General features: G+C 35.0%; 1 protein-coding gene across 1 annotated transcript in view; it reads left to right on the top strand.

Moving 5' to 3' along the window:
• Window positions 1-10,195, top strand: part of LOC123665647 (E3 ubiquitin-protein ligase MYLIP) — a 35,606-nt gene extending 25,411 nt beyond the window's left edge. The window contains exons 2-6 of the mRNA XM_045599920.1: window positions 2,338-3,098; window positions 5,897-6,113; window positions 7,958-8,119; window positions 8,777-8,901; window positions 9,372-10,195. Coding sequence (XP_045455876.1) covers window positions 2,338-3,098; window positions 5,897-6,113; window positions 7,958-8,119; window positions 8,777-8,901; window positions 9,372-9,471 — 1,365 coding nt within the window. The 3' untranslated portion in view covers window positions 9,472-10,195. The remainder of the gene's footprint in view (window positions 1-2,337; window positions 3,099-5,896; window positions 6,114-7,957; window positions 8,120-8,776; window positions 8,902-9,371) is intronic.
• Window positions 10,196-12,649: the final 2,454 nt, after the last annotated feature.

Raw genomic sequence — 12,649 nt, 5'->3', positions numbered from 1 at the left:
ATCTCAGGACCTACTGGCTCGAATTGAAAGATTATTTTTATGTTGGAGATTCCATTTTTCGAAGAAGGCTATATGCTATAGGCTATTCACTTAAGCATATCGCAATCTACTGCTGGACACAGGCCTCCCCAAGTTCGCCTTAAACATCCCGGTTTTCCGCAATCCTTATCCAGACACCACCAGCAATCTTACGGTGATGCCGGTCCAGCGGGCCGAAGGGCGTCCCATTGCGTTTGCCAACATGCGGTCTTCACTCCAGGACACGTCTGCGCCAGCGGCCATATTATATAGTATTGAAATTAACGCCTGTAAAACCACAACTAGTACACTATAAATTAATTCACTCGCATCTATTCTAATTAAGCCAACTATTACTTTGTTTGTTCTTTATATGAAAATAGAACATTTATTAAGGATGATTGTATGTAGGTCGTAAAAAATCACACTAACAAGTTTGAAGCGAATGAGTAACGAATAACATAATCAAACGATCAATATTCGTCGCTCGTAAAATCAAGAGTAACGCCCTATTATAAAATTAAACGTTATAATGTTTTTATCACTGTAAACAAATGACGCGTGTCTTCGATAACATTGTATGTGAGCATGGGTATGTAATAATAGACGGTAACAAAATACAACACTGTCACAACAGCCACATTATCACGATAGTAGAATATTAACGTGTCAAGTTACAGTAGTAAACGAAAAGCTTTTTGACGTGACAACGTGATACGTGATAGCGTCTTTCTAGACTCCATTGGCCGTAATTAATTTTTACTATTAACTAAACTATGTCTACTTATAATATATCATATGAATACTTAATAAATTAGAATGTAAAAATAATGATAATAATTAATAATACTAATAATCCATATAGGATGTACAGCTGAACATAATTTTTTTTTGTAATTTAATCCTTTGCATAACTAAGTTTTGTAATCGATACCAGTCGTCAACTGTTTATTGTAGTTAAGCTTATTATTATTAAATTCAAGTACTAATCTTGTGTAGGAATATTAAAATATAATGTGTGTCAACCCTAAATATCTTGTCGTTTTCTTAATGATTGCAACTTGAGACACTGTGGTGTTAGTGTTAGATATTATTGTATAAAAACATTGAGATAGGACTGCTATGCCATATTGTACAAATACATTGTAAGTGAATGAAAATTTGATACCTATATATATATATATATATATATATATATATATATATATATATATCTAGGAATGAATCGCTGAAATGTATGTACATGCATAATTTCCGAATGACTGCATCAAATTGAAACTTTCTTTGTCTTCATTATTGTCAGGACAAAGTATAGAATAAATCGATATTAGCAGGAAAAAATAAGTTGGTTCAGCTAGTCTTTATATATATGTACTAGTTACTCTAGTGAAAGTCTAGATATTTTAATAACTAATCTCTACATTCGACCAGTAATTGATAGAATAATTATATAAGGTATTTTATTGAACAAAATATTTGATTTATGATTAGAAAAAAATTGTTACAAGATGATATTTTATAAAACATATATTTATTTCACTTTCACTTGAGCTGCGTCTAAACTTAACTTAATTTCTGACCTGTAATAGAAAGTTATAGTGTATGCGTGAGTCTATGACCACTAATAATCGATAAATGGTGTCCACCGTGCCTCGTAGAGCACGTTAAGCCGTCGGTTCCGGTTGTTTTCATGTGCACCTGATAGCGATCGTTACTCATAGTAGGGAATATATCCGCCGACCCATTGCATTGGAGCATCGTGGTGGATTAAGCTCTGATCCGAATGATCTCCGATGAAAGAGGCCTATGCCCACCAGTGGGATATTACAGGCTGAAGCGTAATCGATAAATGGATAAATAGGCATACAATGCATACTATTCATCATGGCACTATGTACTTCATTGATATTATATCCCAAATTTTAGTGGAACAATATTTTTACTTGTAATAAACGTAACTTCCTAACTTAACCTTAGTGTGACCGCAGCGTAAGTTGTGAACGCAAATTAGACGTTTCGAGAACGTGATGGATATCCATCAAAGCAGATGTAATTATAAGCTATAATTTATCCTTGTTCCACTTACGTCTAATTTAGCTGTCACAACCTCAAGTTTCACCAAAAGTTTAAAACATCAAACAAATTAGTAGCTGCTGGCAGAATTTTGCATGTTGATTATGAAATCAATTCAGAAAAACTACGTAAAGTAAAAAATAGTAACAAATTTTTTTTTTCACAATCGGGAACTTTTTTAAGTGTTTTTTCTATAATCGATCTATTGACGATAATGAATCTTTACTTTTTCTTTTCGTGTTTCAGGTGTGCGAAAAACTCGAAATAGGCGCAGAAGCCGACTACTTTGGCCTTCGTGTCTGTTCCGGGTCCGGTCCGGGAAGATGGCTGAACCTCCGCAACCATATGGACCCACACCGCATACCTAGCAGGCGACTAGACCTCCGCGTCAAATTCTGGGTACCCCCACATCTCCTAATAAACGAGCCAACGCGACATCAATTCTACCTGCACGCGAAATTAGATCTTATCGAGGGGAGATTGGTTGTAGCGGACCAAGAAGTCGCAAGGCGTATCATCGCCTATATCGCTCAAGCGGAAACCGGAGATTGCGACCCCGATGTCCCATCACCCGTGTACGCTGAATGCCATAAAATCGGTCCGCAGGGCGAGAAACCAGATGATCACATGGAGAAAATCATCGAGTACCATTGTGAAATCGCTGGAATGAAAGCGTCGCAAGCTGAATACAGACTGTTGAAGGAGATATCGAAGTTGGAATCGTTTGGGGAAGAATTGTTCTTTTGCAAGCCAGTGACGCAGAGCAATAACGCGTACAATCTGTATAGTCACCTGTTATACCACAGACAGCAGGCCGAAGAGCAGCCGAGGGCGAGAGATGAGCAGGAAATTGATGGGGGGGCGACTGTAGGATGTTTGGCCAGTGGGCAGAGTGGAGGGGGCTGTGGGTGTAGACTGAGCACGTGTGTTGGTGTGGGACCGCACGGCATCGTCGTGTACAGGCCGGCCTGCAACGGTGAACAAGAGATCGGTGTGGAAAAGCAAAGGTGAGTTATGGTTAAATTTGTTTTTTTTATGATTGAAAATACCACATCTCTAATCATTAGACGTCATACAGCTACAAAATAAAAATAAATTACAGAAAATCTAACCAGTGACCTAAATTAAGTTTCTACACAAAAAATAAAACGGCGGCTTTTGTAAAAAAAGTATATAGCCGTATTAAAAAAAAGCCAGAACAGAAGATTAATAATAATTCGTTAAAACCCACCAAATAGATGACTCCTACATTAAAATGCAAGGAATTAAATGTCTGACTACACGTAATATCAATAATAATAATTATAATTTCATTCACACGTAATATCATTCACATATTTTCGTAGTTAAATTATACAAATAATGATAAATGTCACATGACCCGTGCAGTGAACTTTACCGTTTTAAAAGATAATTATTTATTTTTAAGTGATAATTATATTATTTTTGTAGATAATATTTAAATCGTTTACCGTAATTAATTTGATAAAATTGTTTTTAACTAATCAATAAGGATAAACGACAAATTTAATGACTTAATACCATCTTATCCACGATCTTATCGGACTTTTAACTGACGTCAGTGTTGCTAGCTACCATAGTGACGGAGCTAGTAGTAACAAGTTTTCGGATGTATGAAATTGGCAGAATTTATATTTCGTAATCATTATTACAAAAGCGAAATTGCATTACACCTACGTATGATTCGCAGCAACATTTTCAACAGTTTGACTTTCACCGTACTTCTTAAACAACGCATCCCACGTGGCGTTGCCAAAATATTGTTTTACAAGCTTTCCTCTCGCGGCTTTCCCTGGACGGATTTGTATACACACGTTTTTGTTTTTTTCGTTTCCTAACTTTAAAATATTGTCTAAACTAGCTGTGTCCACGACTTCGTCCGCGTGGAATTTAACAAAAAAGTTATTGTTCTGTTCGCAGTTATAAAATATACAAATTTCTAAAATAAAAGTAGCCTAAGTTACTCCTTATTACATCAGCTATCTGCCAGTGAAAGTCACGTCAAAATCAGTCCGCCGTTTCAGAGATTAGCCGGAACATACAGACAGATAGACAAAAATTGTAAAAAATGTTATTTCGGTATATGTAACGTGTAGTATGCATTTAGTAAAAAGCGGCTATTTTAATATTACAAACACAGACACCAATTTCATTTATTTATTTACATGTCACAGTCAAAAACAATTTTATCACAACCTGTTCTAATAGATAACTTTAAATATTCTTTCATATTTGACTTTATCATTTTTAATCCTTATCATAAACCTGTACATCTATAAAATACCTCTAATGGTGCAAAAACAAAAAAAAAAAAAACCGAAATATTTTTCTCGAAACAGATAAACTCAAACTTCAGTATCTTTATTACAATTGTATTTTTAGCCAATAAGAATAAAAAATATGTTATTGTAACATGATCAATATCACAATAACATGTATCTAGTTCCTAACATAAGTCATAATTCATAGACAAAGGTGCGTTCAATTTAATAGTTACTACGAAACGAATAGGTATCGAATTATTTCAATACAAGCCAGAGCTCGAGACTTCACTTAGAAATCTGTTCCCTCAATTGAACTTCATTATATTATTTTTCTGTAATTACTATGAGCTTGCTAAACCTGAAGAGTAAGTCACTGTTTGACATCGTCGTTAAATCATAAGTTAATTAAACATTTCACTACCATCATCATTACAGCCTTTACAGTCCACTGCTGGACATAGGCCTCCACAAGTTTACGCCAAAAATAACGTGAACTCGTGTGTTTTGCCCATAGTCACCACGCTGGGCAGGCGGGTTGGTGACCGCAGTACTGGCTTTGTCGCACCGAAGACGCTGCTGCCCGTCTTCGGCCTGTGTATTTCAAAGCCAGCAGTTGGATGGTTATCCCGCCATCGGTCGGCTTCATAAGTTCCAAAGTGGTTGTGGAACCTTGTTATCCCTTAGTCGCCTCTTACGACACTTACGGGAAGAGAGGGGGTGGCTAAATTCTTTAGTGCCGTAGCCACACAGCACTACCATAATATAACTAAATAGAAACAATAGAAAAATAAGAAATCATTAAAAAATATATATATAATGGTCTAACTCTGTGTCTTCTTCCGTGTAAAGAATATTTAAGTTTTTAATTTTATAATTTTTTGGTGTAATTAAAAGAGAACTATAAATAGATATGAGTAATATAATTATATTGTATCACAACAATTTAGTCTTTTGTCTCACATAAAGTATTTAAAATATATTTTTAACAATATAAAATGACTAATAGCAAATATTTCGATCCGTTTACTTAAATAACATTGTTTTCCTACCTGTTGACACAGTCGAAATTTTATTCATAAACATTAACATACTATGTTAGTATGTATGTTGACACCTAGTTTCAAAATTAGACTATGTGTTTAAGTGATAAAATTTTGAACAATGTAAACTGCAGCATAGGCTTTTATTTGAATGTCCCTATGGAAGTGACAGTGAAAATAAATAATATAATTATATTACAATAAATATAAAGGCAAAATAGATAAATATTTGACATAACTAGCAAACAATTTTTGCATAAGAAATAAAAAAATTAGGCACTGGTACGATTAAAAGCCATTCAACCAATCAGTTACGTATTTACGTAATTGATATAAATTTTTAAATAAATCGTAAAAATAATCTAGTATTATCATACGGTTCAGCCTGTAACTCTCAATAAGCAGAATTTGATATAATAGTAGGTAGTCAATAGCGAATTTATTATCATATTTAGTAATAATTAAACATTTTTTTTTCAGTATTCCCTACACCGCTATCCACCGAGCGCAACCCCTGCGACGTATCTTCCAACTGGCCTACGTCACGGGGGAAGGTCACGAAGCAACGATGCACGTCAAAATGGCGACGTCCGGACAAGCCGCAGCGCTTTACCGCGCTGTAACCGAAAAACACGCTTTCTACTGCTGTGAAACAGTCAGGACGGATGTCACTGAACAGTTCATTAGAGATCTAAAGGTTTGCATCATTTATTTTAAGATAAACTATTTATTAACATATTTTTTGTTGAATATCAAAATGGCGGATAAAGTTTGACAGCTTTGTCAAAATGGCGGCGTATGTATTTTTTATATGTAAAGACGCCATATTTACAGCAACACACTCAATGCGTTATTAATAGAACACCATTAAACGGGATGTCTGGCGCGATGGGGAGACTTATGTCCAGCAGTGGACTGCAGTGGGCTGAACTGACTGACTTACTGACTGACTGATTAAACGCTTTAATCACATGTTTATTTATGTAATACATTACAAGTAAATTAGTTGACTAAATACGAAAGGAATAAACATTATCCATACATGTATGTATTTATATAAATGATCTAAACAGTAATATACATAATAGGAATATTTAAATGTTACTTTAATCCACAGTTTACATACAATATTATCGTATGAAAAGGTGACTTCATAGCATAAATAACTATTACAGGTTTTGATATAAGTAGTATTGCTTACATAATAACATGATATATAAGCATTTACATTAAAAAGGTATTTCTTATAACAAAGTACTTGAAATCGTTATATGTCAGAAGTTGGGATTATCTGGTAAAAAATTGACCAAATGAGAATCTTGTTCACTGACATTATTAAAAAAAAATCTTAATTACCATGAAAATTAACAAATATAATTAATGTAATTAAATGAGGATAGGATTAAAGATGATAAAAAAAGGTTAAAAATATATTAGAACTATAATTATTATAATGACTTTAATTACTTTAATAGTTAATATGTACGATTTTTTCATATTAAAAATAGCATGGTGTCGTCTCCTGTCAAAGATTTTCATTGTAATATGAAACTTTGAATAGTTACGAGTCTCTGTAAAGAACTCACTATAGACGGCGCCACGGTTCGCTTAAACCGAAAGTAAAAATCATCATATCGAAAGTTTCGCTCTAGCGAGTATATCGTTCCATAGCTTAATTGGCTAGAGCGTCGACACGGTATGTCGAAGACGCGGGTTCGAATCCCGCTGGAGCGGTCAATTTTTGATATGATATTCAAAAATACTTTAATAGTTCTTCAAATTAAATCTATTATAAGAAATTAATTAGTTAATAATTTCGGAAGTTTTATAGTTACAGTACATATAAAAGATAGAATATAATAGATTTATCACATATTTGTGTTTAAATTAAACTTTATAGTTGATATAAAATTAAAAATTATTCGTAATAACATTTGTGGTAAGGTTAAAGGGAATATGACGTCATCAATAATAAAAATGGCCGGTGTCCACATACATTTCAAAAATACATTTAAATACATTATATTAAAGTTATAAACATTTATTATACACTTTGTAAAGATTTAATTAAGCATTGTTTGTAAAGTTTCAGCTATATATTCGTATTTTTAAATATATGTACATAAATATGTAATGTAAATACAGTAAAGTCACGCCTTCAAAAAGTTCAGTCGACAGTATTAAATGTACTGCTCAGAACGTTATAATTTTCGATATTTAGTGACGAATCACAAACGTTTAAATCAAATTTCATTATGGTAATTTTATATGTGGTTAAATTTTATTTTATTCCATTAGTTTTTGTGGTATGTTACAAATCATATTAACTATATAATTTAAATTTTAAATATACACCAAACGTTTGGGTTAACTGCTTTGTTCATTTTTTTTATTGTGTCTTAATAAATTTTTGTATTTACAATGTCAGTATAATCGGGTCGATCTTAATGTTCTTTCATATAATATTGTTGGTCCTTAATTCGCTCAAAATACTGAAGTTTTTTTTCTTGCAAGCATTTCATATAGTGTTGTTCGTTGCAGGGTACGATAGCGTCGATATTCAACGACTCGTCGACGCTGGGTCGCCGCTACGTGTTCGACATCCGGCGCACGTGCCGAGAGGTGCACGACCGCGCGCGCAGGGACGCGCACGCGCGCGCCGCGCACGAGCCGCGCCCGCGCCGCGCTGCGCCCGCACACGAGGTGAGCTCTCTCTCTTTCTCCCCCCTCTCTCTTTCTCTCTCTCTTTCTCTCTCTCTTTCTCTCTCTCTTTCTCCCCCTCTCTCTTTCTCTCTCTCTTTCCCCCCTCTCTCTTTCTCACTCCCCCCTCTCTCCCCCCCTTTCTCTCTCTCTCTCTCTCTTTCTTTCTCTCTCTCTCTTTTTCTCTCTCTCTCTCTTTCTTTATACTGTACTGTACTGTCTTGTTGCAATCTTTTAGATAATGTGAGCTCTCCCTACTGTACTCTATTTTTATTATTGATTGATTTGACTTGTACAAAACCTTTTTCTCAATATAGAAGCTTTTTTTTACGCTGGGAAATGTTTTTGCGCTTTCCGCTGCACGGAGTCGGTGGTTATGTGGGACTTGTGACACGGACACGTGCTGAAATACAAACAAAATCCCAGCGGTGCTATTACCGTCTGTACTGTGTGCAATGCTCATCACTATTCTCTTCTCTAGTAGAAATACGAAAGCGTAATCTACATGTAGTATTAGATGATTGTATGTAGATTCTTTACTCATTTTGTTTGCCATCCTAGTCGAGAGGAAATTTAATGAAGAATTTTGATAAAAAAAAAAAAATAATAGTATTAACTTTGTAAAAAATGTAACTAAAGTGTAATATTTGTTGTCGCCAGCCGCGCGCGCGCTCGCGCTCGCACAGCGGCGACGTGTTCGCGTGCCGCGTGTGTATGGACGCGCCCATCGACTCGCTGTTCCTGCCGTGCCGCCACGTGGTCTGCTGCAGCGACTGTGCCCCCAGGTGTGTGTACGGTACTCAACATCGGCGCACCACTCGTGCTTAGATGTCGATGATAAGGGCGTCGTATCTCGTCACTCTAAACAAAAAGAGGGGGTTCTTTGCTTATGGTGACAAGATACGACTAGAATTAAATTTTTTGTGCCTTAAAAATGTTGTTTTCAATCACGAAATCGTTTATAGCTAGCCTAGCCTAGCTTTTGTGATGTAACATTTGTTAGGGTGTCACTGAAACTGTAGCTTAAATTGACAAAGGAGGAAGGGGTGAAAAATAGTAAAATGCCGCGTATTTTATATATGCCTATAAACCCCTTCCTTCCATCGATATACTTACGAAATATTATCGCAAATACCAGATGTATTTTCGAAAATTAAGTCAATTATAAATAGAACACATTTTATTGGTATGGCTTAAAGCTAAAAAAAATTATTGATTTGTGATCAAAAATTATAAAAATATCCTTTTATTTCAGATGTGAACGCTGTCCCCTGTGCCGCGGCGAAATAGAAAAACTAATGCACATATTTCTACCGGTGGAATACGAGAAAAGTCCTGGCGTTATAATAAAATAATCGACGGTTCATACGCGATATTTCGCTTTAACGAAACGGAACTTGAATGCAGCGAAAACGTCAAAATTTTCGAACGAAAATTTTCTCTGACGTGTTAGCCGTTTTGGCGCGAAGGTGATTTGACAGTGACAGGACGCGAGGAATCGTTGATTTACAGAATTGTGCACAAGTGGCCTTTTTGGACAATAAAAGTATAATGTGTGTGTGTGATTGTCTAGTCAGAACTTTTGACGTGTTAAATGTGCATTTTTTAATTTGTAATTTGTCTGCGGAATGTTGTTCGACTGAGAAGTTTGATCACATTCCGCCGTATTCAGCTATCGGTACTTACTTGTTAGCATTTAAGAATAACTGTATTTTATGACTATAAAAAAAAAATTAACAAAAAAAACCCTAATACTTACATAGCTAAGTAAATTTTCCTTCGTTTTAGAAGGCGCTATCAATCTATCCAACTCAAAAATGTACTTGCGATAACATTAACATTCTATCTATGCCACGCGCGTCTTCATTTTAACACAAAAAATACTAAAAATAGAAAAAAAGGATAGAATAAACATTACCAAATATGTTTTATGTAAGTAAACAATTGCATTTGTATTACACGATTTGTATTGATAGTTATTGATAAGTTACACTTTTAAATATCTAAGTTAAAGTAATCGTAAGACCTGTGGTCTGTAAGTTATTTGTGAAATGCAATAAAACTTAGAATACTGCCAAATATGTTGTTTCTTTTCCCGACAATTTTGTAAACTTACATCTATAATATAAAAATGAGTCGCTGAATGTGTTGCTAAGCGCAAAACTCGAGAACGGTTGAACCAATTTCGCTAATTCTTTTTTTTAAATATTCCTTGAAGTACGAGGATAGTTCTTACGGAGAGAAAAATTAAAAAAAAAATTAAATTTCCTGAAAAAGTCTTAAAACAACACTTTTCTATACTCCCATACAAGAGATTTGTGATAATACTTAAAAGTCAATTTGAACTTTAATACCATACGATAAAGTTTGTGTTAGGCGATACGAAGTTCGCCGGGTCAGCTAGTAGTGTATAAATTCTGTTAAAAAAAAAACAATATGTGTCTTATCACACGACTGGTGTAAAAATTACGACACGTATCTCTCTTTCTGTTTCTATTTTTAACCGACTTCCAAAAAAGGAGGAGGTTCTCAATTCGACCGTATATTTTTTATGTATGTGACTAACTGAACTTTGACTGGGACTGACGGACCAATTTCGACAAAAAAAATTTTCGAGTTATATCTAATAATGCGTTTTTACTTGACGCTTTTTTCGTCGACCTACGTTGTATTATACCGCATAACTTTCTACTAGATGTGCCGATTTTGATAATTCTTTTTTTGTTGGAAAGGAGATATCCCTAGTCACTAATATAACTCCCTTTCAACTTTTCAGCCTCTCATCTCTCGTCTGGAGGTAATTGATCAAATAGAGCATATATCACTAGAGACTATGAAATATCGCTAGGGCAGGTATTTTTCAAAATTGTTTTTGTGAAAAACTATGTATAGATTAAATCATAAAATAATTTATGCACCGACCAATCTCCTTAGTGCGTTCTCCACTCTATGTGACATAAGGGGAATCAACCGTGCCCCCATGCACAACTGAAAGCCAAAAAACCAACCAATCAATAAAATGATCTAAATCATAAATAATTTTAATTCAAAAACTGTGTAATAGATTTATCATTAGACAAAATATAAGTATACAATATACATATATTTTTAAGATTTTTTCCATTGTATTACATTACGAGGGCGGGATGAAAAGTTTCTGGCTTGACCTAGAGATCGCGCTAGCAGGTCTAATTTTTGGCTTGTATTCTATAGTACTGTATCTCACTAGCTTGAATATAAATTTTCTGGTCGATGGCTCTGTTACTTTGTTAGTATACATTTGAGAGAGGATTGAACAAGACGCTTCAATTGCTTACGTGAAAATGGAAAAATCAGAGAAGCGTGCGGTCATCAAATACTTCTATTTGAAAGGCTTAACACCATTTCAAATTAAAAAAGAGCTGGATTCTACACTGAATGACTCTTCGCCGTCATATTCAATGGTTATCTAGTAGGTTTCTGAATTTAAGAAAAGTCGAAGGAGCTTTTCCGACGAACCACGTTTAAGACGGCCTCGTTGAGGTAACAACTCTCGAAATGATTGAAAAAATTTATTCGTCGTTGTTAATTTTTCTTTCTTTCTTTCTTTCTTTCTTTTTCTGTGCTAGGTGGGTGCCGCAATTGCCGGGGCGAGGTGGCGAATGCTAGCGCGACCCCATCTCGCCCCACCCAGGCGGACGACAGCTCACACGTGGTGGTTTTTTAGTCAGTAGGAGTCTGACATAACCCTGGCGCCCCCGCCATGATGGATTTTCCCCACGTTATGGGTTCCGCGTTTGCTAACGGTCGATCAAAAATTGACCCGAAAAACTGTTTCGATCGAAAATTTGTCGTTGTACAAGTGCAACCCTAGCGAATTTTTGCGTCGATTTATAACTAAGGATGAAACTGGAATTTACCACTACCCTCCTGAAAATAGACAACAGTCAAAACAATAGCTTGGATCAAATAAACCAACCCCAAAGAAAGCAAAAACAATTTTATCAGCGAATGAGGTTATGGCAATTGTTTTTTGGGATGCAAAAGTAATTATCTTCATTGAATGTCTAGAAAAGGGAAAAAACATCAATGGCCAATACTACGCAGAGTTATTGCAACGTTTGAAGGACGAAAAATGAACGACCACACTTGACGTTTCCTAACCTTATAAAGTGGCTTGGAGTTAAAAATTTGAGAGCAACGAGGAAGTCATCGACGGTGCAAATGAGTATTTTGAAGGACTTGATGAATCGGACTATAATAATGATATCACTGCATTAGATTACTGTTATGAAAAATTTATTAATCTTGATGAAGATTATGTTGAAATATAAAGCGAAAAAAAAACCGAAAAAAGTTGTTTTTCTTCATCAGGCTGGAAATTTTTACCCCTCCCTCGTATTTACTATTAAAAAAAATTTTTTTGAAGTAATACTTCTTTTGTCACATTAGGGAAAAATGATGATAGTAAATTTTTATGATGACCGCGCATACCGTCACAAAAAATCGATACCTTGATATTAACTAGTCTACAAAGAAGTCAGCAATGTGAAG

The sequence above is a fragment of the Melitaea cinxia genome, chromosome 24, assembly GCF_905220565.1.
Source record: "Melitaea cinxia chromosome 24, ilMelCinx1.1, whole genome shotgun sequence".
Taxonomy (NCBI): Eukaryota; Metazoa; Arthropoda; class Insecta; order Lepidoptera; family Nymphalidae; genus Melitaea; species Melitaea cinxia.
The sequence above is the reverse complement of the archived record's forward strand: the minus strand, read 5'-3'. Positions and strand labels throughout refer to the sequence as shown.